At 40.9% G+C, this 27,329-nt stretch overlaps 2 protein-coding genes and 2 long non-coding RNA genes across 8 annotated transcripts in view; 2 read left to right on the top strand and 2 right to left on the bottom strand.

The window, feature by feature from the left end:
* Positions 1 to 15,917, top strand: part of tbce (tubulin folding cofactor E) — a 28,284-nt gene extending 12,367 nt beyond the window's left edge. For all 4 annotated transcript variants that reach the window (XR_014740527.1, XR_014740528.1, XR_014740526.1 and 1 more), the window contains one exon: positions 15,364 to 15,917. Coding sequence is in view for 1 of the 4 variants with exons in the window: in XM_084684981.1 (XP_084541107.1) it covers positions 15,364 to 15,459 (96 nt within the window). In the remaining 3 variants the exon portion in view is untranslated. The remainder of the gene's footprint in view (positions 1 to 15,363) is intronic.
* On the bottom strand, positions 387 to 2,804 carry LOC146238040 (uncharacterized). The gene is made up of 3 exons (XR_014740537.1): positions 1,986 to 2,804; positions 1,718 to 1,893; positions 387 to 777 (listed from the first exon to the last, which is right to left on the bottom strand). It is a non-coding gene; the product is annotated as an uncharacterized LOC146238040 (long non-coding RNA).
* Positions 15,918 to 16,329: 412 nt separating the features above from the next.
* The window catches only part of LOC146238037 (nidogen-1-like), a 30,456-nt gene continuing 19,456 nt past the window's right edge, over positions 16,330 to 27,329 (bottom strand). Inside the window, 8 exon segments of the mRNA XM_084684980.1 lie at positions 16,330 to 17,264; positions 19,528 to 19,640; positions 19,887 to 20,010; positions 20,350 to 20,507; positions 20,628 to 20,799; positions 20,998 to 21,124; positions 25,257 to 25,429; positions 25,655 to 25,891. Of these exon segments, the coding sequence (XP_084541106.1) occupies positions 17,146 to 17,264; positions 19,528 to 19,640; positions 19,887 to 20,010; positions 20,350 to 20,507; positions 20,628 to 20,799; positions 20,998 to 21,124; positions 25,257 to 25,429; positions 25,655 to 25,891 (1,223 nt within the window). The 3' untranslated portion in view covers positions 16,330 to 17,145.
* LOC146238038 (uncharacterized) lies at positions 23,625 to 26,779 on the top strand. 2 transcript variants are annotated; one of them, XR_014740536.1, is made up of 4 exons: positions 23,625 to 24,378; positions 24,770 to 24,962; positions 25,263 to 25,349; positions 25,673 to 26,779. It is a non-coding gene; the product is annotated as an uncharacterized LOC146238038 (long non-coding RNA). The 2 variants fall into 2 exon arrangements; XR_014740535.1 differs by lacking the exon at positions 23,625 to 24,378 and having other exon boundaries at positions 24,411 to 24,962.

Below are 27,329 nucleotides of genomic sequence, written 5' to 3'. Positions count from 1 at the left end.
GTCACTGTCTGGTAAAAGCGAGCATCCTTTGTATTCATTTGTACAAATCACTTTTAGTAGAACTATTCAGTTCTGATAATTGATTATGATGTACTTGCCTCCAACTCAATTTTTACTGACCGGTTGCACCTAAAATTAAGTTGTGGAAACAAACTTTTTTTAGTTGTGCTGACTACCCCTGCATGTAGACTGAACTTAAAATAGAATGTTGTGTCAATTAAATATTCTCTGTTGACTTAACATTGCTCAAATTTTAATAAAATGTTTTAGATGTTTCCCTGCTCCAACACACCTTATTCAAATGAATGGTCGTTAACAGGCTTCAGCTTAACTAGATAAAGCTGAAGCCTGTTAACGACCAATCATTTGAATAAGGTGTGTTGCAACAGGGAAACATCTAAAACGTGCAGGACAGGGGGTTCCTGAGGACCAGGGTTGATGACCTCTGCAGTAATACATTTACTCATTTAGTAATAAAGTATTCTTCAAGGACTGGATTCTTGCTGTGCACTTTTCTCCCATGTTTAAGATAATCTTCTGGACTGCCTCGAATGTGTACTTTAAGTCCTTTGGGTACTCCATATTTAGTGCAAAAAGCAGACCGAAGAGGATCATGAGGGCATTTGTTAAGTCTCCCAGATCGTCCACGACAACTTCCTCCTCCAATATTTCAGCCACATCGACCACTTTGGGATTTGCTGAGTTGGTAGAGCTGTCTGTCACTTCCAGGACCCCCATTTTCATGGCCTTTGTGTGTGGGCTCAGTGCCTCAGTATCCTGTGAAACACAATAAATGACAGTGTCAGACTGAAATCATAATGTATTATGCAATCATTACTGCATCTCAAACAGTAATACCATAAAGTTACTAAAATGAATGACCTAAATAGTCTTTGAAATTGATGCTGGCTCTCAAGTACAGGGAAAGACCACGGAGAACAGCAGACCTTCTAAAAGTGGTTAGATCTGTGGTCTGTCAAAAAGACAGGTCAACAATAAGACATTAAGTCACCTTATTCAGAAAGAGGTAACGCATATGATGGGTAACTATTTCATGAAGTTGGTTGTAATGAAGCCCAATGGTGAAAGGGAGTAGGTGATCTGTACTGTTAAGGATCACTTACACCTTTCACCATTGGGCATCATTACAACCAACTTCATGAAATAGTTACCTGAAATGCATTAAGATTACAATCTGCGAGGGAAAATCGGCTAAGAAGTGCTAAGTATGCAGATCCGATAAGACTGTTGTAATAACTTTCCCGGAATCTACTTAAGCTAGATACTGAGAGTGGTTTTCTAACAGTCCTGTTGGCTGTTTTTTTTTACCAAGATTGACCAAATACCATACTGACCAAAGCATTTCAGGTGACTCATGTACTCCAGTAGCAGCCTTAAGGTTGAGTACGCAATATGAGCGGCATTTGCTGTAACTTGAGCGGAAATTGAGATTTTGCACACAAAGGGTGTGGCAAAATCAAAATCTTCGCTTGGGTTACAGCAAATGACAGCACCGTAGTTTTGTTCCTCATGGTCAAATTTACCAGAAACCATTGAGAAAAGTAGTGCCGCTCATATCGCATACTCACTCTTAAGGCTGCTACTCCAGTAATGAGGCTGGTCAAGATGAACCATTGGTGAAATTAGTCAATTTTGCCCAATAGTGTATGTAGATGCTGGTCAAGTAGAGCTTTACGATAGGAAAAAATGTATGCACCACAGCTTTAATACATGGCCATCCAGTTTCTCAAGAAGTTCATCCAAGTCGTTCCACCTTCCCTGTCTTGCTTTGGCTCTGTACATCTTCAGAAAACCCTGGGTGTGATTGTCCAACGATGTCAGGAATGTTGACTTCAGGCCAATACGGTTGATGCGGTACAATTCAGCACAAACCTGTGGGTAATGAGATTCAGAATAAGCAAACAAGTAAAAGCAAATGATTCAGACATTCAATTCCAATGGTGACAGAGAAAAAAACGACTTACCTCCTCCTCATAACAGTCCAGGCCATCTTTGTTTGATTGTTGACACCAGTGGCTGATCCTGCACAATTTCCTTTCTCCTCAAGGAAAATGTTGTCTCCATTTTGCATTCAAAACAGTCAAGCTCAAATGTCTTTTTTTCACTTCTTCCTCCATCGATGACCTTTCCTTCTCCAATTATTCTTCCATTTTAAACTTCAGGCTCATTTTCCATGCTTCACATCCCGTCCTGTCAGATCCTGGGTCTTTGAGACTTGGGTGTTTTTCTACCAAAGCAGACGCAACCTTCTCTATTTCAGAGTCCTTTGGGTAGGCTTTGGAAGAGTACACAGTTCCAGACAATTTGTCCAAGATATTCATTTTGATGTCTCTTGGAACTATCAGGCCTGTTCCATTTTCTTGAAGATCCTCATTAGCTTTTTTTAAGCCTCAACTCCACATCATATGAAAATGAAGGCACTGGAAACGTGCTTGGCCACTGCTGTAAATCTAGATTGAGAAAGAGGAAAAACTGAATGGGGCGAATAATATGACAACTGAGTGGATGTCATGCTTGCTGTATCCACAGTGAAATCTGAAAGGTGAGCATTGTCCACCACTGGGCTTAAAAATACTTCCCAGTGGATCCTCAAAGTAGCTTTGTTGTTGAAGCTCGGTTATGTCATGTAAAGTAAAAAGCTAATTGTTGAAGTCAGGGTCTTCATATTGGATAACAAAACGTTCCACTATCTGCAGTTTTTCACAGAGAACTGCAGAGTTCCTCAATGGATGATGGTGTGGGTATTGATAGCTTCCTGATGTCAGGTGAGAGAATAACTCGAAGTAACATTGTTTCCTGGGAAAAAAAAAAAAAAAGAAATGCAATATTAGTAGAGTAAAAATCTCTTTGCAGACACCATAATCTTTCCACCTACATTGTATGATGCCAGAGGATAGATATAAACTAGAACATGCATTTCCTGTTAAAAATGCATACAGAAATGAGAAAATACCCGCAAGCTGAAATTAATTAAAAAAAATTATGATTCACACAAAAGAGGGAGTGTGGAAGCTTAACTGCATCATCAAACAAAGCTCAGTGCTTAAATACAATGTGGGAGAATACGTTTGAACATTGTGAAGCAATCGAAGAAATAGTTTAATTTCAAGAGGCAGTGTGGAAGCAGAACTGCATCGAAAAAGCTAAGAGCTTAAATAGCCTAAAATGCGGGAGAAGCTGAAAGTTGAACTGAAGTAGAATAGCTAGTTGTAACAAGAATGTTATAGTTTTAACAGCTGAAATTATAGTTATAGCCTATTCGACAGTTATAGCAGTTATAGCCTATTCGACACATCACAAGGTCAAATCAAATGGCATAAAGTACAAATATGACCCAAAGGATGTTGAGAGTAAAAAGTAAAAAATAGGGGTGCCGTGGATGGAGAGAGATATGTTTAGGGGTGACGTGAGCCAGAAAAGTTTGGGAACCACTGCTCGAGATAAGAGAGATTCTTCCGATAAGCTTTGAACTAACCACCAATTCCACAATGTATTTTAAGTCCATTAAAAGTTCTCATGCTTTTTCATCCTCAGGCATCCTCAGGCATCCACTTACCAGTCTAATTAAGGCCCAATTTTCATGTGCATTTCCTCCAACTGTTTTTTTCAAGTAAAAGGTCTTTGGACTTCACTGAGGGCAATTCACTATCTGTACATGAGTATTGAAATGATTGGGTAATGTTATTGAGCTGCTCAAAGGTAAAGTACTTGGCACCAATCAATTTCTTCAGACACAGAGCCAATTCCCTAGATATTACCCCTTCAAACAGATTGTGTAAAACATCTGGAGGAAAACCAGTAATGACATGAAAGAAGGATAGGTGTTTTGAAGAACACATTCAGCTTTCATACCATGCACATTTGTTACAAACTCATTGCTCTTCAATGAGTCCCTGCCTAACTTCTGTGCTCTGAATGTCTTTCAAAGATGCTAAGCAAAATCTGCAGAATTTTTCAACACAAAAACTTTCCTAAAACCCTGCAAGTCCATGCGCGCCAAGATTGTCTGCAGACACATTAAGCACAGTTCCCCTGACATTCTCACGCATCTGTTCAACATTCAAGCCTTCATGCTCTAGGCTCTTCAAGTCACGTAAAAGTGGCTCAAAAAATGATTCATAACCATACACTTTCACTTCAGAACCTTTCCCAAGCAGCACCAATTGGATAGAGTGGAGACTCGATCTGTACTGTGATTCCCAATTCAAAATGACCCAATAGACTGCTGTAATTTTATGCTTCTTTCTAGAAGTTCCTAGCCTGGCTGCGAGCCCAACTTCTCCCCGCCCACAAAAAAATGTGTTCGGGAAGTTTGGTCTGGAGGGTCTCGTATTGGGGACAACTACAGAAAACCAGAATCGGGACGGACCAATGAAATTGCCAGACGGGCTTTATACGATGATGGACAGATGATCAACAGGAACGTAATCAACAACGTCACAAAAGACCCCTTGGGTTGAATTCGTTTTCAACAAACAACATATTACGTTGCTCTGATTGGTTGTAGGTCTATCCAATTGAGCGAAGAGGCATTTGTTTTACGGGTTCGGTTGAAACACGCCCCGTAGTCACAGCCCAACAGAGAATTTTCAGACTCATATTCTGACTACAATTATGAGTATAACAACGTCAGGCTAAGAAGTTCCCAATGGATTGGCCGTGTCAAAATCATCAATATAAAACCCAAGTGAAAGTCTGAAATATTGACCATTAACAAGCCTGTTAACTTTGAAATACTGACCATCAAAAGGGGAGGTGTATAATCCTGGTATACTCTCCTTTATGGGAAACATCTTCTCAAGAACGTCAGGTCGCTCCAACCAAGTCTTCAAAAGAGTAACATAAACAAATGTGTGATTTTGTACCCTTTTGAACCCATATTCAATAGGTTTAATTATGTAAAAAAAAAAATTTTTAAGTAGATGTTTCGCATATAATTTGTTGAAAGGGGACAGTGGTGGCACTCAGAAACGGGTTTGTTTTTTCTAACGTATCAGTAATGTCAGCAACAATAGACTCATTGACTTTGCAGTTGTGTTTTAGCAGAATATTCTGAATTGCACACAGTGTATTTGAGTTTCCAATTGACAGAATGTCATTTACATTATCAATAATCTGCTGAGAGGCACTTTTGGATACATGTAACTGTGACTGCATACACAAGAATAAGGCAGCAAGTTTGAGTTCAAGCACTGGCTCACATTCCGCAAGGTTCGAATCTGACACATGAGGAGCTGCATGAATGTCATCAGCTTGATCTGATAGACTTTGTGAATCTGAGACTTTGTCAAACTCATTGTCTGTACTGCCTACTGTACAAATAGATGTGCAGAGGTCATTCAAAGTTTGTTTTCTGTGTTTCTTGGACTTGTTAGCTTTGAAAGTTCTGTTGTTGTTGCTGCTAAAATCACAGTTGGAGAATGGACAATGAACTCGCTCATAGTTGTGCAAATTTCTTCCAAAATGTTTCAGAAATTGCGTAAGTGAAGAAATATCTGAGAATTCACATAATGCACACTGAAAACTGGCATGGTCAGAGCATGCAGAGCTAGGCCTTTCTATCTTAGGATGTGCTCTCCATAAATGAGTTTTTAAAGCCCCTGTTGTTGTAAAAATACAAACACAGTCTGGATGAATGCAGGGAAAAGGAGCTTTACCGGCTTGCCAGTGATGAAGCCTGTAGTGCTTCAGATTAATATGCATTTGGTTTTAAGCCTGAAAAGATACCACGAGCTTTGAATCTGATCAAACTTTGTTGAAAATAGATATATACAATTGACAAATTCTCAACCTAAATTTGCTGATTACCGGTACCTCGTAGCAGAAAGACGGGGAGCTATCTTTGCACTCACCACTTCAAACGCTGTTGTGACTTGTGAGGAAAATTCCAGAAGCCTAGTAGAACTCTCTTGCGCACGCTCCAACAATTGTCGCTGGTCCCAATTGTCGCTAGTCCCCCTCTTGCTCGCTCATGGTATTGCAAATGTCCTCCTAAATGTTTCAGAAATTGCGCTCCATAAATGAGGTTTTAAAGCCCCTGTTGTTGTAAAAATACAAACACATTCTGGATGAATGCAGGAACCTTTACCGGCTTGCCAGTGATGAAGCCTGTAGTGCTTAATCAGGATGTCTTCTGATAAAAAAATGTTTACAATAGCGGCACTGCATTTGACTTTCAGCCTGAAAGAAAAAAAAAAACTGAAATACAAAGACAAATGCATCAATAACTCAGTGTAGAGCAGTGGTTCTCAAACTTTTTAGACCCCGTACCACCTCAGAAATTATTTGACTCTCCAAGTACCACCATTATGACCAACGTTAATATACAGTAGCGTATAAGCCTACCTTATTGGGCTCCAGACAAACTTTTTTTTTACTAGGATTACAGTAGCCCCTGACTGAATTTTTTTGGAGCGCTAGCAGAAAATTTAGGGGTACACCTTATATCGATCTGCAATTCAATTATTAATGAAGACAGGGTGTGAGCTTGCGTCGGTTGCATATGGGTCCATTTTTTTACTGACATTAACAACTGATATACAGCGACGCACCACACAAACTTGAGTTTAAATACATTATTTAATGTGACATTACGTACTGTACATGCAAGTCTTAGCTAAATAACTTAAATGTATGATGCAGCACTTTTCGAACAGTCCTCCTACACCACGACACAATACTTCCTGAGTATAACTGCGCAACAGCGCAAACACTATGGGGGGTGCACACCCAATAAATTCCAAATTTGTAGGTCACACATGCGTGAGTGCTTGTAAACAATGCTTGCACTGTCTCAAAACTGGTCGCAAAATGCAACCATTTGGTCGCAGTCTGAAGCCCTGCCCTATTGAGCTACACAGTTCGCGCAGCAACTATCATGGATGTTTGCATGCGCCACTACCCCACCACCGTCAGGTAGTAGCGCGAGACAACATTTATTTTTGTTTAGAAACTAAAATATTATAGGGAAGGCAGAACTTTTTAAAATCACATTTCAATTATATCATAGTTAAGGTATTTAAATATTTCTGATATGCCTCCGCGTACCACTAGAAGGGGCCCCCGTACCACAGTTTGAGAACCACTGGTGTAGAGAACAACTATATTAAACCATGCTTGGGTATTTTTAGGGCATTCTTAAACCTTACAATGGCGCACTAACCATCATGCCTCTTCTAGGCTTAGTATAACTGGATACAGGAGGTTTGGTGAGGCAAATTGATTTTGTAAAAATATGTTAAAAGGCTTAACTCCAGTAGCAGCTATTCGTTTTCGTGTTTATAAGCAATACTGGTTATTTTTCGGACTGAAATCTTATTGCACTCTTGCAAAAGGAGGCTTTAGAGTATAGCTGCTAACACGAAGGCACAACTACCTAGCGTTAACCGTTAGGGCCAACGTTAACCGTGTGCCAGTTTATGATGATAAAGTCACCATCTCCACGTCAATTCCAAAAGGTTCCCTTATCCAATATTTGTCCGGCACCTTCTGCTCTGGAAAATAATCACAAAAGCGCACATGCAGCTTTTCCTAATGCGCTTGCATGACCCTTTTCAGCTCCGATCTGTCAGTAGGCCTATCCGTCAGGTTTACTACCTCTTGACTCACTTGACTTGACTTCGTGAACATGTCCAATCTGTCGCTGGAAACATGCTTGGTCCACAGACTCAACTTTTTCTTGAAGGAGTCGATTTTTCCATCTGTTCAAATCTGTTATTCCCTCTGCCTTGTAATGTCAAAGTGTTCAAATGATCAAAAATGTCTGCAAGATATGAGAGACGTGCAATCCACAGGTCATCGTTAAAGTCTGCCAGTTCTGCGTTTTTCTCAGCTAGAAATGCTGTCAGTTCATTACCGAGTTTGTAAACTCTGGATAACACTTTGCCCCTGGATAACCAGCGGACTGCTCGCTCCCCATCTCTTTGCAGAAGGCTTGGAAACACCTTGCATTCTTTGCGCTATGCTTGATGTAATTCACAACTTTCACAACCTCTTTCAATGTTCCGTGAAGCTCCGGTACCATGTCTTTAGCAGCTAATGCTTCCCTATGTAAAAAGTAGTGATTCCACATAGCATGGTGCAGCTACATCCAAAATTCATTTGACAACCCCTGAATGTTTTCCTGTCATCGAGGCTGCCCCATCCGTTGTCACACCAACACACTTTGACCAGGAGAGCCCCACTGAGTTTAGGTTTCATCATTCAACTATATTGTGTAACTGTACAAAGATATCCAGAACTATACTTGAACAACCTTATGAACCAGCCAGACACCAGTTGAAACCTTTGGTAGGTGTGAAAGAAAGAGGGGGAGTTGAGAACCCAGCTTCCCCCAATTAACTGCTGACTTCAGACAGGTCCTCCTAACTCTGAACTGTATAAAACTCGCGAAACCAACTCTGGCATGACCGCCATCAGGATTGGCGTTCCAAAGGACGGTCGCCAAACTTCTCTTGGGATTCAACAAGATTAGTGCCTGTGCAACACTCCCTGAACGATTCTACAGAAGAACAAAACCAAAACGCAATTCTAATTGCGACCTGACAGATCATGCCGTCTCATGATCCCTGCAGCGCAGCCGCGCTTTGACTTATGATTCTTCAAATGGGCCTTAAACGCAAACCGTCCTCAACCTCAACCCTGATCAAACGTAACTATGGCTAACACTCTTTCCTCCATGACATGGCATTCAAATCAAATTCATTTGTATAGCCCTTTTTACACGCAAGCATGTCACAGAGGGCTTCACATACGCCCATAGAACTGCCCCTCAACCAACCTAAACCCTCAAGGAAGACAAGGAAAAACTCCCAGAAAAACTCTCAATGGGAGAAAAAAATGGAAGAAACCTTGGGAGGAGCAATTCAGAGAGGGATCCCCTCCTCCAGAGACGGTTGGTAAGAGAGAGGAGCAGAACACAAGCTAAACATAGTCATACAATGTCAATGGGTTTTGAAACACCAAAAATCCATTGTTCGGCTTTATAGACGTTGGATGGGACCTGGAAACTCGCTGTTGGCCGTCATGGAGACTGGTTTCCGGTTGACGACCTGGTCCAGCGTTGGTAGACCGACGACCAGGCAGGTCCTGACAGCTCAGACCCCCCACACCACAAGGGATGTGTGGGGGGGACAGAGAGGAGAACAGGGATTAGAGAATGCCAGGAGCAGCTAACAGTTACAGTCGTAATAGAATGAGATCCTCACCGGTCAAGTGTGGACTAGTGCAGCAATTTAACAAAGCTAAGAGGGTATTTGATGCAGCCCCACACACCCAGACAGCGACAGCCCCCCTTGGTTGGAACATGAAATCTGTTCCGGGGGAAACAACTCTAGCATTGGCGTGACCTATGTTTCCGATTTGTAAGGACGTAATCATTGACTGTACAATTTCTGTCTTTCTTTAAGTTGGATTTCATTCTATTCATTGAAACCAATCTCATCAATTTCATAATCTAACTTGTTCATACTATCCATATTTACCTTAATTTTAATAAATTCAATACAAAAATATTTTGACGCGTGCATGTTCACTAATGTTACAATTTGCTCTACACTACTCTACAAATTCATTCCTTCAGATTATTGATTATTATATATTAAACTGAAGTTTCCTTGATGTCCTAAAACCCAATATTGAGGTGGTGTCCCGCTTACTAAATACTTATAAATGCTAAATGTATAAGTATTTATAAATACTAATGAATTAAGTATTTCTAATCTTAAACAAACAAACCCCGCTACACAACAAATGCACACCAGCTTAATGGTCCTTTCAGTGCCCTGGTGCCCATGCACATCATGCATTTTAACTAATACCTCTCTCTGTAATTATGATTTTAAGACTATCTGCTTCATCTGCCCTTATTTCTGATCCTGCCTCTCCTGGTATAAGACTCCATCCCTCTCCACCAGCCTTACCCATTGTCTTACCAACTCCACAGTTCTAGGGGATTCTTCCACCCTTTCCACTTATGTAGGCCTCTGGTGCCCGGCCCAATATTATAAGAAACAAGACATCAACTGATCAGTTCTCTGTAGGGTTGACAGGGCTTCCTTACTGTAAATAGGAGAACTGGGGGTGGATGCTTGCTTGGTGTAAGAGGCCACTGTAATTTCTTCACGAGGCAAATTGATGAGGAAGGGCACCACGTGTTTCCTTGAAGGTCTGGGCCACATGATCCTTTGGAGAACAGACTATTTTGTATTGTCTAGATCAGGGGTCACCAACACGGTGCCCGCGGACACCAGGTCACCTGCAGGGACCACAAGTCCCCGCAGGCCTGTTCTAAAAATAGCACAACTCACCAGTGAGCTGCGTCTAAAATGTAATTTCTTTCTGTTGCTATTTTAATCACTTGCATTTTTATATATTTGAAAATGAAAACATATCTTAAAATAAATGAATAAATGCTTTTATTGATCAAAGTAAAAACCAGTATTGTGCGCATGACAAAACTTCAGCGTTGTTGTTTTAATGAAGTTTACTATCTGGGTTAGTAGGCTACTTTAAAAAGGTGGTTTGGGGTGCCATAACTTGTCATGGAAGGGAATTTCCAATCATGTCTAGCATCAGTGGCGATCGTGTCCTGGCTTAGGTTACTGAAATAAATTTGCGCAACAGGATCCACCTGAACAATAAATATACTTCAGTAGAGATAAAACGTTTGTGGATCTGACACTGCATGCGTAGTCCAAGGCTATGGCTAACTCTCATATCCACCAGTTTTTTAACCCTCGACCATACACTGGGTTCAGAAATGACAGGTGGGTGATGCAAAAACAGCAGATCATATTGAACATTTATCGGTGCATTTATTAATTACTACAATTTCACAGCAGTTATTCAACAAGTAACCACAGATAGCCTACAGCCTACCCGTTGCACACCTCCCCTACCGTTGCATTTAGTATGCAGGCAGCTGGTCTAACCGTCTCTATCTTAATATGTACATTGTTTTTTGAAAAAAAAATAGTTGTAGGAATCAGACTTTTATAAGCTCCAATAACCTCTTTACTGACAGTAAACGCACTCTACCAAATAGTATTTGGTAGGCTAATGTAGCTACTATTTGAAATAGTGGTAGACATCGGGGGCCAGTTGCATAAACTTAGTTTAAGACTAGTCTTTGCCTTAGACTGTCTTAAATTGTCAGGTAAGACTAGTCTAATTAAGCCTGTCTGTTGCATAAATAGTAAGACTGACTTAATTTGAGGTAGAAAAGTTAGCCACCTCTCCCCCTGGCTAAACCTTGCGGTAAGGTCTGAGTTGCTATGCCAACGATCTGTTAGTTGGCTACGCCATTATCTTATTTATTACAAAATTAAATACGTTTGTTAATTGTAACTGCAGAAAACGTTGACGGGGTTCTGCTTTTCCACTAAATGTCATTTTATTAAACGAAAGTAGATGACAACATTTCACTTTATTGACGCTAACGCCAGCCATCTGCGTTGGAGTTGTTGATAAATGGAAGTAGCGTTGGGATTAAATTAAGAAGCTTAAAAACGCATACACTATTTGTTAATAAGGCAACTTTTTCAATATTGTATTCCTCCAACAAATACAGGTTATCAGGTTTAAATGTATTAATCTTTCACCGTTAAGTGCCGCTTTTTTGTCCGCCATCTTTTCTTTTTCCCTAAGTGTCTTATTTTACCCATAATGCAACGCGCAACAGGCTATCTAAGTCAGTCTTACGTTAGTCACTGATCTTAGATTAATCTAAGACTAAGACTTTTGCACAGTACTGTACATCCGCGCTAAAATATCAAGGTGAATGTCATCATAGCTTGCGTAGACCCAGCTCCCAACCCAACTTTGAGAATAGATTAACAGCAATATTTTTTTGATCGCCCGATAAGTCTTATGTTATCGCAGCACGTTAACGCCTATAACGGCCCACCACTATTAAATATACTTGACTGCTATTTTGAGACACCATTAAGATGCACTTAAATATACTTAAGTACATATCTTTTTTTTTTACTAATGATGTACTTTATTAAATATAATTTTTGTTCATAGTTAAGGTATACTTCAAGAGGTTTTTCATAAACACTTATAATGTTTAAAGAATGTACTACTAATTCAATCAAAATGTCATTACATTGTAAATGTACTTTATTAGGATTTGTAATGACTTTCCAGAGCAATTCTAATATAATTACTCGGATTATAATTTGACAGTATGTTTAACAACAAGATTTGCCAGCCATGTCATTGTCCCCAAATCAAATCAAGATTTTTAAGAAGAAAATAATCGGCATGTCGTGTTGGTCGAAGCCTGTCTGAAGTACTATAGATTGACTAGCGAGGGGAATAGCCAATGGGATGTGAGATGAGCAGTTACGTGACGCTGACAGTAAACTCAGAAAAGTAACATTTTCCAAATAGGTTAAAAGAAATATTGAAGTCACTCATTGTTGTAATGCTTGTTAAAAACTTGCAAAATTGTGAAAGGAGGCTTTGACTCCGTCCCTGTTGTTATGATTACTTATTTCAGACACTTTGTACAGGTTCATATACTATGTAGCCAGTGCAATTATTTAGAATGGTGAACAGACAGTTTTGCTGCAACTACGTAGTAGGTGTCCGTATATCACCAGATAATGGACACCCCTGCAGCCAATCAGAATCGAGTATTCACCCAGACTATGGTATAATTGTATATAGCGGAACAGTTATCCCTTCTCAGAGTGAGAAATGGTTGAAATGTGTGAGAAATACAAAGTGTAGCTTGTAAGCTAGCTTGGCTAGCCAGCTGGTAGAATGATGAAATACCTGATTGTGAAATACCTGAAGCAACTGGGTAGGTTCAGTTCAAATGTGACGTTTTAACTGAAGACCTGCCTTGATGAGAGGTCTGACGGATTGCATATTCATGCTAGCTCCCGAGACTTCTCACCAAAAGTACGAAGGGGAACCTTCGATTAAGACATCTTCGTAGGTACCTAGCGAAAAGTAGCCTGAACTTTCCTAGATCTTTAGCTACAGCACTAATGCTGAATGCTCGCTGACATAGCTGTCTGTCATACTAGAACGGTGTATGTATGCATCGTTGCTAACGTGTGAAGTTGTGATTGAGTTGTGATGATTATGTATTTGAAAAAGACGCGTAAGTGGACGGAGACGGAGGGACATTAACATTTCTACCGTCGCACGGTATATACCGTCGTACCGCCCAGCCCTACTAACGTACCCTGCCTGTATCTAGCATCTGTAGAATGTGTGATGATTTAGTTTATTGGCAATGGGGCTAACTTTGTTTCATGTCCCTGACTGTGTTTCATTCAAGTAAATAACCTGTGTTGTCATGTAAATCTACAATTCAAGATGCATTTTTGTCCAGATCTATTCTTCTGTTTGCTTCGACAACAGTAGTGGAAACAACTAACGTAATCATTTCAAATGATATGGTAAATTATCTGTTGAAAACAGTGTTGTGTAGACACAATAGATGTATTTGTACGTTTTTATCAGCGCGCAGCTCATCTATATTAGCCTGACGTTGTCATACTCATAATTCTAGTCAGAATATGAGTCTGAGAAATCTCCGTTGCGCTTTGACTATGGGGCGTGTTTCAAACGAGCCTGGAAAACAAATGCCTCTTCGCTCAATTGGATAGACCTACAACCAATCAGAGCAACGTAATATGTTATTTGTTCAAAACGAATTCAACTTAAGCGCTCTTGTGACGTGGATGATTACGTTACTGTTGATCATGTGTCCATCATCGTATAAAGCCCTCCCTGGCAATTTCATTGGTACGCCCAGATTCTGGTTTTATGTAGTTGTTCCCCAATACGAGACCCTCCAGACCCAACTTCCCGACCCAATTTTTTTTGTGGGCGGGGAGAAGTTGGTCTGGCAGCCAGGCTACATCTATATATTCATGAGCATACCATAAAAGGAGAAAACAGCAACCTCTTCCGGTTCCTTGGCTCGCCGGCGAGCCAGCAACGCTGCGCCCCCTCCCTCAGTGAGAACGGACTCAATTAAAAAAAATATTTGTTTTAGGCGGCTAAACATATGATACCTCATTGGAAAGCTACGATTCTTGTGCTTCCATTGGCTTCGACTGGCTCTGAAATGAGCTAGTTATCCTTGTAGAGCTAGCTGTAAATGGTGATACCCCATATGCTAGGTGTTGTGGAGCCTTCAAAATAAAAGTCGATTGCACAATATGTCAGTATTCTATGAGGGCCAATCCTGGGATATCAAATAAAGCACTCCAATGTGTTCATGCTTCAGTTTTAGTGTTTCAGTAATACTAATGAGGGATTTAGCTGTTATATATGATAGTTCTAAGTACCACCTTTCATTAGAGATAACAATTATACCTTTTTATCCTAAGAATTTGACCTTGGTTACAAGGGTCTTTCGGGCGTCTCCAAACAAAAACGCCTGGATGTACTCTTTTAAAACATTTGTCAAATCTGAATATATTGTGGTATTATGTTTGACTTTTGATTTGAATTGGGTAAGGATTCAACCTGTGGTCCAATGCTGTCTTCCAGCTAATACCTACCACCTCTAGGCCTCTTTAGGCCTCTGTTTTCATCACAAAATCCTGGCGGAAATAGAAACTTTCACTTTCCTTGTGTTCAAGCTTCTATTACTTAACACCAGTATGACTGACAGGGGTCCTGACAACAAGAAACATAACTTCAGATTGTCAGCTTTCAAAATAGTCCATTTACATGAATGTACTCCAAATGGTTCAAGAACAGCAGTCAATTTACTTTGGGTATGCTGTTTAGGCGTTTTTGGGAACATTTAACAGGACGAAAAACAGGTTAAAAAAAAAAGTTTCATTCTAGGGCTATTTCACAGGGTTGCATTAGGGCGCATAGAACAGTACCTGGGCAATTTTGAGCCGAACTAATGTTACATACCCTATTCAGAGACCTTAAGAAACAGTGTCAAATACCCTATAAGATCAGTCAATGACCCCTTTAATATATTGTCAATAAGAAGAAATATTAGGTTAATGTTTCTTTAACTGTGTGTGCAATTTATAGGATAATCAGAGCAAATGTGAAAGCCTAATCAAACTTTCATGTTAATGCATTTTTTTTTTTTTTTACATGAAAGCTGATATAAGAAAAATATTTTTATTATTATTTATATTAGGATAGCCTACTAAAGTTAGTCAATGTCGTTACCAATGCTAGCTAACGTTAGGGAAAACACTGCATCGCTGAAGAGACTGTAAGGAATAGTTATTTTATCTGGGTAACCTAATGACTAAAAACAATAAATCGTCTCATTTTGATAGACCATTCTTCATTCCATCCATATTCGATGCACCCCTTAAAAACACCAACCCTATCTTCTAGATGGAGGGAACAGAGATTGACATCGACAACGACCTGAAGCCACTGCAGTTCTACTCCATAGAGGACGGAGACAAGGTACTGGTGCGCTGGTCCTGAGCTTCTCACAGGCGGGACGCAAGTCAAAGAAGGACGCAAGATGCGCTGGACTGGGAGGGCATGGATTTGCTGGTGAAGGCCCGCTTACACCAGAAGATGGTGTTGACCTGCTTTGTTTGGTTAGAAGTGGGATTAGGAGGGGTTTAGTTCAAGGCCTGTATGGAACTAATTTAAGGGAGTGCAGCTTCTGCATGGAACTGATAGGGGTTATGAAGTTACGCCACTTAATGATGTAGTAAGGAAGCCTTTAATTAAAACTACTGTGGAGGCCCATTCATTTGTTTTATTTCTAACATGAAATGTGCCAATGTAGCATGGATCAATACAGTACAGAACTTGCAATGTGACAAACTAATGGTGCGAGTACATCATTACTGGGAAGGTGGCTGAATTATAAAATGTGGTTCAATGTGTTTGTCTAATATATAAAGCATTCCATGCACATGTTTTCTTATGAAGAGGAACGTTTGGATATAGTTCATTTCTGGACAAACTGGAGGTAAAACCAGAGTCAAAGCTACGTTCTTTTATTAATGTGACAAATTCAGTTACCTTAATGGTTGTCAACATTCAATTTAACCCTTTTTTGTCACCAGTAGGGGGTAGTTGATGCTTAGAAATGTTTTCTACATTTCAAGACAACTGAGCTATTTGTCTAAATCAGTGGTTCACAACCCTGGTCCTCTGGGCATTGACTTAATTTGCTAACAAGATTATTTTTTTTAAACAGTATGAGGTCGACTCCACAAAGAGTAATAAAGTCCCACCTAAAGTCTACTGGTTGACAATATTAGTTGCCATTCAATCGTTGCATGATGCTTTGTTTCATCTACACAATTCTCAAAGCAAAAGACACAATGTACACAACACTTAGTACAAAAAGTATTTATTGTGGCTGTACATTTTTTTTTTTTTTTTTTTTCATATCTCTGATGACCCAGCTGCACAGACAGAACATCCTACCACAGGTTCCCAACCCTCCCTATGGTGCATGAGGTCATCAAAAGCTCTAGGCCAAGGTCCTTCCAGATGGGCTTTTGTGGCAGCCAAAAAAACATATTACTGCATGACCAGCAGTTGTCATCACTATAATCTATTTTAGGTAAAAAAAGGCAACTGTAATTTAGATAATGTCAATATTTCAGGTATTTATTTACAAATTACAAAAAGTGACTACAATGTGACATTTTTGCCAATGGGTCATAAAAAATTGGGACTAAATTTGGTAAGAGTAAAAACTGATTAGGAAAAGTAACTCGGTATAATCCACAGGTATTTCAACCCCACCCTCCCTAAACCCTCCCCATGCCTAAACACAACCTTTTCACCCCCTAGCCCGCTAGTCGTCCCCCTCAGTCCATCACTGGCTCAGTGGGATAATGGGCCCAATTCAAGTCTGATCTCTAGCTGATACTCTCCATGCCCTTTATTTGTTCCACATACGCAAGGTGGAATAATTCAAATTAACCACACCTATTTTGAGTGGGCATATTTCAACAGCTGTTACCTATCAATCTTCAAGAGGGAATCAAATAAGGGCCTAGAGGTAGGGGCCATGAGTTCAGATTGGAATTGGGCCTGAACATAACCCATTCTGAGGTCATCTGTATTTCTTCCAAACTGAGAGAAAATCGCAAGGCAACAGGTGACGCCGTTTTCATGAATTCCAGAACTGCCGGCCGGGACTCACTCATTCCTCTCCGCGCACCTTCCACCCGTCACATCAGGGCACCGGCAAGTAAAGCCACCTGGGCGCGGTAGACAAAGATGTGAGCAGCCGCCATTGTTGGAGCAGTAGTTGTACCCTGAGGGGGTGCCAAAAAAATAACACATCAGTCATCCAGAGGAATGCAAGTCAACTGCACAAAATGAAGTCTGCCCATCATGGCAGGGTTAAAGACCCTGTGAGACACCCAGCTGTAAAAGTGACTGCTCATAACAGCTAACAGTGATCTAATGCGAGCATTTAGGTCGAACAGGGATCCTGTACCTCAATATGAGAATACCACAGCCCAGACTGAGTCACAGGGTTTAAGTGAAGTCAAATTTGTAACTGTATTAGTTCTAATGAAAAACAGGCTTGCTGCAAGGGTATTCTCAGCCTAAACCCCCACAAATCCAAATGTATGGAGCGACATACATGTAGTGGGATCACAGATGTGCGAGGGCTGTTCACATAGCCGCAAACACAAGGTAATTGATTCCAGACCATTCCATGTGGGAAAGGATTGAAAGGAGTGGAAAATGTGGGGTTGCTGAGTAAAGTTAACCTCAGTCCAACCAGCTGTACCATGGCAGTGATACTCTCAGCTGTCTCCCTCCCCCATGCAAACATAAAAAAATCCTTAATTATCAATGTGGAATTTACAACCGCCTTCTCCATCATTTGCCCTCTCTGGGGTTTCATCATAAGTCATAAGACACTCATGCGTGCAATGGATCAACTCAAAAGCTAACACTTTATTGCCATCCTTTCTGTTTCCTCTTCTGAGCCTATGCAGGTCACATGAAAAATTATCCAAAGACTCGGCAGATAAACGAATCATTGATCCGAAGACTTGGTTGGTAGAAGAACTAAACATTCATCTGAAAACACGGTCGGGAGGTAAACGATTCGTTCCTTCTTTCGGGTACCAGTCTTTGGATCATTATTCACGACTTACATGGGCTCAGTACTGGAAGCTAGAGGAAACAGAAATTATTCGTTCATTTTGACACACACAGTATACTATAGGCCTACACAAATCCATGCATAAAATGGGTTTAATGATCTGTCCATTTACCAAATAAATTATATTCAAATTCAACAAAGGTCTAAGCCCCCCAAAATGAAGTTAAAGACAGTACTGTCTACTACTTAGTCTATAGTCATCCTAACAGTGACAACTTATAATAAACAAACATAGGCCTATATAACAATTCTTTCAGCAACAATTTGGATCGAGCTACACTCGCGAACCAAGCTCCCATGAAAAAAAACTAGTGCGCAACACACAGGCTGACGCGCACTGCAGTAGGCCACCTACAGCGAGAATGCTATTATTGAACTAAAATTCCATTAAACTATAATCATTTTCTTTTACGAACTGACATGTATTGGGATATTCAAAACCAGCAAACTCATTGCGTTCACACTGGTCAAAACACATTATTTAACTTTAATTTTACAAAGGCAGAATATATAGGCTATGCAGACATGAAACAAGGTCACAACAAATGTCCTTGCCTATTTAAATCATCGTCTGTTCTTATCGATAGCAAAACTGGCAATTACTTTGTTAATGTCAATCTCAATGTCCCTCTCGATGCACAGCAGCGCTAAGTTGGACAGCCGCTCCTCTCCCATGCTTTAACGCAAGAAACTATATTAATTTCAGATGGCTAAAAGTCCTCTCTGCCTTTGCAGTGCTTATCGGAATTGTCAAGTAAATACGATAAAGAATGGCATGGTTGGGGAAAGCACGGTTCATGTTGTTGTCAATGAGAAATGGTAGGATGGTGTGTGTGTTTAGTTCATGTTTTTCCATGCTCAGCTCACAGTACATAGTAGCCTACGAAATGTCACAAATTTGTCAACCACATCATCGTTCTTAGACAGATCCTCCGAATAGAACTCCGCAAGCGCTCTAACTTTCCGAGCATCGGGTCACAAAAATGTTTCGGAAAATGTAGGCCTATATATATTTAGTAAAATTGTCTGCCATGGATACAATCAACGTTTTGTTGCCAAAGAGAAATTATGAAAAAAAAATCATAGACCGGTGGGCCCCTCGGGTGCGGGCCCGGGGTTTTCGGCGCCCCCACCCTCCCCCCTCCGTTGAAATGAATGCATAACTCGAAAAAATGTGTTCATTTTACGGAATGAGATTCAAAGAACCGAGTCAGTAAAATGATCCGAACTTCCCATCACTAGAGCTGACACTCTCCAGTGTCACATCAAATCCATCTAAATTTGTTAGTTGGGATTTATATGATTTTACAGAAAATAAACTGAAATGGAACTGACTCCCACCAGGGCATGAGGAAAGCGAGATTAGTATCACCAGAGAAAATGGCAAGTAGGCCTACCTTGAGCACACTGTGTTGGAGTGGTGGTGATGCCATAGACCCGTGAGCGCTTCTGTGGCAGGAACTCTTCTGTCTCCCTCTGGGCCATGCGGTCCACAGCTACCACAGCCTCCCTGGCAACAGAAAATTCAATGTTCATGGGGGCCACACACAGAATTTTGACTAATCACAAACACTATCAACATTAGCTGACATTTGATATGTATACATACGATTAATGTGACAAGTCATACTGTAGCCAGAGTAATTGCTTTTTTACTTTCCAATGTACTTTTTCATAAAACAGCAGAGAAAATCCCAGCCATTGAAAATCAGCCATGACAAGATTCAGTATAGACTATCAACGCTCAACGTGGTACCTTCTCCAGTCAGTGTAGTAAAGGTTCCTTCCATGGGATACGATAGCAAAGGGATACTGAATCCCCTCCACGACTTGATTACGAACCAGGCTGTTGGGGTCGACACACTCCACCCTATGGGTACCTAGAGAGCATGAGCAATAAATTCAGACAATTCATGTTCAGAAAATCCTGGTGGTGATACATTCACCATTTGGCCCTGAAAAATGTGTTAACGACACACAAACTAATATGCTAAAGCATTTATATTAAAAGACTACAGTGCATTCAGTACAAAATACATAGGCTAGGTTGGGATAATTACAGTAAAACAATGCCATTTGATCCAATGATACCAGAACCAGAGGAAATTGAACCCCACTACCTTGTGGTGCTAACACCATGCTCCAACAAATGGAGCAAAAAAAGAAAACCAGCATAAAGATACAAGCTCCAAAAATGATATTGTCTAGTATTGTCTTACCGGCGTCAGCCCAGCATAGTTGTTGGCTTGCTGGGTCATAGGTCAAAGCATTGGGCAGGGCCAGGTCGTCTTTCACCAAGACAGTTCTGTCTGTGCCATCCATGTTGGACATCTCGATTTTGGGTCTGTCTCGGTTCCAGTCTGCCCAGTAAAGTCGCCTGGACAAAGATTAAGAGATTTATTGGCTCAAATCCAACAGCTACGAAGCCACTCAAACAAATGCATTGACCGTTTATCGTTTTACAACATCAGATTTACGACATTGTTCTGAAACACACCCATAGGACGGGTCAGTGACGATGGGTCGAGGGTTGACCAGGTCAGTGTTGAACAGAACCCGGCGGTTGCTCCCATCCAGCCTGGCCACCTCGATCCTGTCCTGCATGGAGTCAGTCCAGAACATCAGACGTGCAAGGTGGTCGATCGCAATACCCTCTGGACTCTCCAGCTCTGCATACAGAAGTTAAAGACAAATGAAGTGCTGAGAGAACGTATTATACAATATAATGTATAGAATCTAAACCTACAAGAAACCAGATATGTGGTACCTTGAAGCTAAATAATTCATTCCATAAAGTCAGACTGTTAACCAGTCTAGAAGGGACACAGGGTTTCACTCCAACAAAATATATGACAGCTGCGACTCACGTGAGGATACCAGAGGAATGATCTCTCCACCTTCCAGACTAGCTTTGCTTATGGAGGGCCCTGTGATATCAGTCCAATACACCATCTTCTCAACACAGTCGTAGGCAATGGCAATTACCACTCTGTCCTGGGGGCAACACAGAGAGAGAGACGCGCTTAAATTCACAAATGCATTTTTTCCTATAGATATTCTCTGCAGCCTATCAGATATCTCTTCCAATTTTATCGTTAATGTTTATCACATTAACGTGTCTATGTGGACTACAACAACCTGCCATAATAACGAACATTGGCCGGGTTTCCCAGATTTGTTAAGAAGCTCTTAACGTTAAGAGCTTCTTAAGAACGTTCGAAAAGCGCTCTAGAATGCTCTTAGAACATTCTTAAGAAGCTCTTAGCGTTAAGAGCTTCTTAACGAATCTGGGAAACCCGGCCATTGTCTCCTTGATCACAAGCAATGTTGTCTGGTAGCATGTAGGTGAAATATTGCTTGTTAATCTTATATAATTGAATATTCTTGAGAATGGCAGGATCCATGTTTAGTCATTTTGTTGTTTCCTAGGCTATCGTTTAGCAAGCTAGCTGTGATTAGCTAAAATTTGAAGAGACATCTGATAGGCTACAGAGAATATCTTTTGGAAAAAAAGCATTTGTGAATCTAAGCGTGTCAGGAAATACATTGGTGAATCGTGTGAATCGGCTGAAGCCCCCCTGAAATGTTCTTCAGCCCCCCCAAATCATTTGGCATTATTGGCTTAATTTTTTTAAAATAATAATAATTAAACTATTGTTTCTCACACGGACAAGTTATTTATAACTCTAACAAATTATAGTCCGATAGCCTGTCATCATACTTTACGATACAAACCCCGGGCACTAGTACCGTCTCGACGTCAACGACAGCCAGTATTATAGCCAAGGAGTTCAAAGTAAATGATGCACGGAGTGAAATTGTAAGTACAAGGAGTTACAGCCAAGTCATAAAATTGGCTTCTGGATTTCGATCAGTTATGTTTCAATGTTTGAACTTATCTTAAAGGTGACATGACATGAATACTTCATTTTGAGGTTATTTAACATTAATATGAGTTCCCCTAGCCTGCCTTTGGTCCCCCAGTGGCTAGAATTTTCGATAGGTCTAAACAAAGCCCTTGGTGTTCTTCTCCGCCTTTGACAAAATCAAGGCTCAAACGCTCTGTTTGAAAATCTCCTCCAAGTGACGTAGATACGAGAAAGGTTACCTCCCCTCTCTCTGCTTTGCCCGCCCAGATCATCTGGCCCGCCCATGAGAAACTGAGCTACCACCGTGCAAGGGCAAGTGCGATATCGGTTTTTCCTGGAGAGACATCATGGGGAGCAAACAAACAAAGCACAACAGTTGCTCAGTGCTTGGATGTACAAATGCAAGCACAAATCTTTATTTAATTCCTTCATCCGAGCCTCTGCACAACCAATATCTCCATTTTATTTTTGCTGGAAATGCTCCGACACAACTTCCCAAAGTTTTGCATGTCTGCACCAAACATTTCATCCAGGCATGCAGCCCTAAATCTCAGAACTTCTTAAGTGAATCACACTTAGATGAGCTTGCCAAGCACTATAGCATCAATCTGAAAAAAGAGGATAAAAAAAAAATGCCGCACGCAAACATGCCACTCCTCTTGGGGCTAAGCCCCCCCTTTCTTTGAATCCTAGAAACGCCCCTGGTTTTAACATCCAGTATTTTGTACTGACTACATTGCACTGTACCTGGCCCGATTATGGTTCATTTTATGTCTTAACTTGGTACGAATCGCATCTTCCGATAACAGCCTGAAAGATTTATTCACGGTTCACCAGGTCAAACTAAGAACATTCATCCTGTGCACAATGCAATGCCCGAGATTAGCCTATTCATTATATTTAGTCTGTGGATTTAGGGTAAAACTAGGGTGACCAGACGTCCTCTTTTACCCGGACATGTCCTCTTTTCGTGACCTAAAAAACGCGTCCGGCAGGGATTCCAAAAACGTCTATTTTGTCTCGTCGGATATTTGTGTTTCTCTGGGTCTTTCACAAACTATTATTACGCCCTTACAAGTTTTGGGAAGTGTATCTCCCTTATGTTCTACCTTCTTGCGTTAGCTCTGACTGTAGAGAAAACTGTCATTGGTCGACCGCCTTCTCAGTGTTGCCAGATGCACGATAATCCTCCAAATACGATCCCTTTGAGCCTTTGGTACGTCTCCAGCGCATTGTTTACAACACCACATGACATCTGCAGCCAAAACGTAAATGTGTCTTGATTTTCTTATTTTAATATATGGCCAATAATATGTTACATTTATTGCTTTAATGCATTCTTTCCGGGTTCAGTTGAAACACGCCTCATACTCACAGCCCAACGGAGCAGTTTCAGACTCATATTCTGACTGGAATGAGTATGACAACTGGTGCGTTCGACATGGACTGTGGGTGCATGAAACGACCGGCGAGAGTAGCTGCTTGCAGGCGGGGAGGAGTTGAAAACGGCTCTGAAGTCGGACATTTCAGCTTCTCGTGGTTTGCTGCATTGACGTCAGTCACGGACGATTAAGCGCGGTTTGTTTACTTTACTTTATTTATAATTAAACGTAGTCTTTCCCAAGTGAAGAGGCGGAGTAAAACCCTTTCTTCAATTTTTTTTTTATTCAATTAAACTGGTGGTCCGGATTAGAGCATTGGCGAAACTGAAGGTGTCAGATTAATTACAAAAGTCGCGTCAAAGTTGTCGTGTGTGAGTCTGGCCAATCATGAAATAGCTGTGTTGTCACTGGAACCCGTGCAGTTGCTCTTGAGAAAATGTGCTCGGCTACACAGCCGGCAATTCTCAAATCGATCTCACAGCCGCCTGCAGCCGCATGTCACATATGTTTCTACGCCAGAAATGTTTTATGCCAGAGAAGAAAAGCTTTGGGATGAGTTTGAACCGTAACTCTGTTCTGGCACAATCCAAAGATTGTTTGAGCGGAATTTGGGGCATTCCAGAGTGGGTGTGGACAGCAATGGGATCAATGAACTCTCAGTTTTGTCGAATGAGACAAATGAAAGTTGACACAACACCGTCTTTTCATTTATTTATACAACGTCAGAGGACTGTTGGACTGCATGCTTAATGCACCAGCAGTGAAAGGACTTCCAGCTAGACTGATTTCAGAAAGCAGTGTGCGAATTATACAATGACAATCGGAGGGGGCCAACTTCTTCCCCAGGGCGTAAAGGGAACCCAGTACAGCGCAGGCACGTGCTTCTATCATTCACATTATTTTGAATATTCTATAGCTCGGGGAAAAAACGGCTGCACCATGATGCAAATTATATCACATCACGCATGACGCACCCACAACTCAACTGGAAGCTTAGGTAAACAAGAAAAAATTATGAGGATATAGTGATCCTAAACTTGTTCTTTATTATATTGTGTGGCTTCTTCAACACTAACTTTTGTGATATGCAAGAAAATGAAAACTGCAAAAAAAAAAAAAAGGCTTCTAGCGGACAATATGGAATGCTGACTAGAGCCCCTTTTCATTGGAACGTGTCACATATGTTCCTACGCCAGAAATGTTTTATGCCAGAGAGGAAAAGCTTTGGGATGAGTTTCAACCGTAACACACACAATCTGAAGATTGTTTGAGCGGAATTTGGGGCATTCCAGAGTGGGCGTAGACAGCAATGGGATCAATGAGCTCTGTTTTGTCGAATGAGACCAATGAAAATTGACACAACACCGTGTTTTCATTTATTTATACAGCATCAGAGGACTGTTGGACTGCGTCAGTGCTTAATGAACCAGCAGTGAAAGGACTTCGAGCTAGACTTATCTCTGAAAGCAGTGTGCGAATTATACAATGACAATCGGAGGGGCCAACTTCTTCTCCGGGGCGTAAAGGGAACCCAGTACATTTACGTCATTTAGCAGACGCTCTTATCCAAAGCGACTTACAGTAAGTACAGAGACATTCCCCCTGAGGCAAGAAGGGTGAAGTGCCTTGGTAATCCCAGGTAAAATTTATATTTCAAATTGAGAATCGATCCTTTTGATCTGGCATGTCGCTCATAACGTGAGTATCCTAGAACCAAGAGTGTGTTTTTCTTCTTCTAAGCAAAGCCACCAACTTGACTGGGAATGAGGTTTCTTGCCAGAACAGCATTTGTAAATGGGAATTAGTAATTCGGTATAGCGCTTAGCTGAGATAAGGTAGCGTGTATATTTCGGGGTCATAACGGCCGACACTCACCGGCAGGTGCAGCAGAACCTTAGCCTCCTCTCTCTTCATGTGGTAGCCGTCCAGTGGGATGTGTTCAATCTTGCCGCTCTGGGCGAACAGCAGGTGGGTACCGGGGGCCAGTGGACTGACATCAGGCCTGGGGTTGGGGCCAATAGGGGGGGGAGTAACTGCCTGGTCAATACCTTTAAATTGAGGAGGGGGGGTGGACATGTATTAAAACTTTAATAAAACGTAGTTAAAAACTTTGTGAAAACCACTTGGTTTTATATTACAAAGAAAAGTGATTGTGTCGTTAAAGCCTGTTGAATTGAGATTTCAGTTACAGCAGGATTGACCCATATATGCCCAGTTTCCTATGTACCCAAGTTTTCATGTGCTAGAGCACTGTTTTTGGAGTGGCTACTTACACAAAGGCCTTTGTCCAGGGCCTGTTCTAGTGTTGGGGATCTCCTGACCGTTGCGGTCCACACACCAGCACTGCCCAATGCTGCCATGGCACTGGGTCGGCTCGTAGGCTCCATGCTCATCGCATGTAGGCACGTGCTTTCCAACGGCTGGCCGTGGGCGGAAAAAGAAGAAGGAGGAGTTTGGAACAGAGGCTTGGGTGTGCTCCCTGTGACGCTCGCACTGTGTCTTCTCACGCTCTGGAATAAAAATTAAATATAGAAATATGAACATTTGTCATACAAGGCATGTGTCTCTGACACATTGTGGTGTAACTGAAAGCTCTAGATTTATTTGTTGAATATTTCTGCAGGATATAAACAACCATTTGAAAATCGTTCCCTTTCAACACAGTATGTCATATAGAAACTCAAAATTAATTTGTTTTTCCCACTTTGAAATTAAACATGGCTTTAAAATGAGCAAAATGATTCAATCTGAGTCCTTCATTTGATGTGGCCACACTAATCTGACATCACATCTGGAGTATACCTGTCAATGGAAGGTTGTTTCTAAAGGGTCTATCTGGTAAACCACAGACGAGTCAAAACAACCCATGCAAGTCGCAATACCCAGCCTCCAATTTGCAAAACATCTGGCCACAGTGATCAACAAGACATAGAAGAAACAAGCACTTGCCATGTTGTCCTTAACTGTGGAGACAAAACCTTGCAGAATTCAGAAAACTGAACAGCTTGTTTTGACAAAGTGAAGTAAATTGTCCTTTTTTCCCCTTCAAACGGCTCATAAAAACAGAGAAATGACAAAACTGTAGAGAAGAGCAAGAGGAGCTATAATTAACTTCATGCTGCATGCTCTCGACACCTGGGGCCTGTTCCATAAAGGCCGCTCAAAAAAGATAGACTTAAAGTTCTAAACCAGACTTGAATAAGTTTAATTAGACAAGCAGGGCTTAAGCGGTTCCATAAAGGCCCATTTCAACTCACGCAGTCCTACTAATTCAAGTTTAAGTAGTCAAGCTAATTGCGCGTGCATTCTATTCTTAAGCAGCCCGAGAGGTAAAACATGGATCATACAATCCACAACGGCAAAAGCAATGTACACGGCCACGTGACTTCTTCCAGAAAGGACGTTCCCTTTAAATCGTGTACAATGACAGCTCCCTCATCCACCGCTTCAATCAAAATAAAATGACACGCCATGATTGACGTCGTGAACGATAGGCTACGTAGGGGGACCTTTTTAGACCTTTACTTCGCTGATTAAAAAATCCCCTCTAAACTCATCTAAATTGACTTTTTTGACATTGTTTAAAAAAATTGCTTACTATTAATCAATACATTATCCAGTAGCCTAACTTTTTAACATGGGTTTTGTGTCAGGGAAATGGAGGGCAGATTTAGGTTTGTTTTGCAATTGTAGGCTACTGTTAACAATTATATTGCTATGATAATTATACTCGGATCATTTAGATTGACATATAGGCCTATACCTGATGCCTACTAACATCCATACATTTAACAGCTATGGTGTGTAGCCTATCAAAGCATTGTTCATCATTGTTTAAAGCATTTGGCTAAATGTTGTAGCCTATGTAGGCTACTTAAGTTGATTTTCTATCAATGTTGAACATATTGAACTGATGAGAATAAGAAAATGAGAATATACGTGGTAAAT

The sequence above is a fragment of the Hypomesus nipponensis genome, chromosome 21 (genome assembly GCF_054491055.1).
Source record: "Hypomesus nipponensis isolate SF chromosome 21, ASM5449105v1, whole genome shotgun sequence".
Taxonomy (NCBI): Eukaryota; Metazoa; Chordata; class Actinopteri; order Osmeriformes; family Osmeridae; genus Hypomesus; species Hypomesus nipponensis.
Note: the sequence above shows the minus strand (reverse complement) of the source record. Positions and strands in the feature narration are given on the sequence as shown.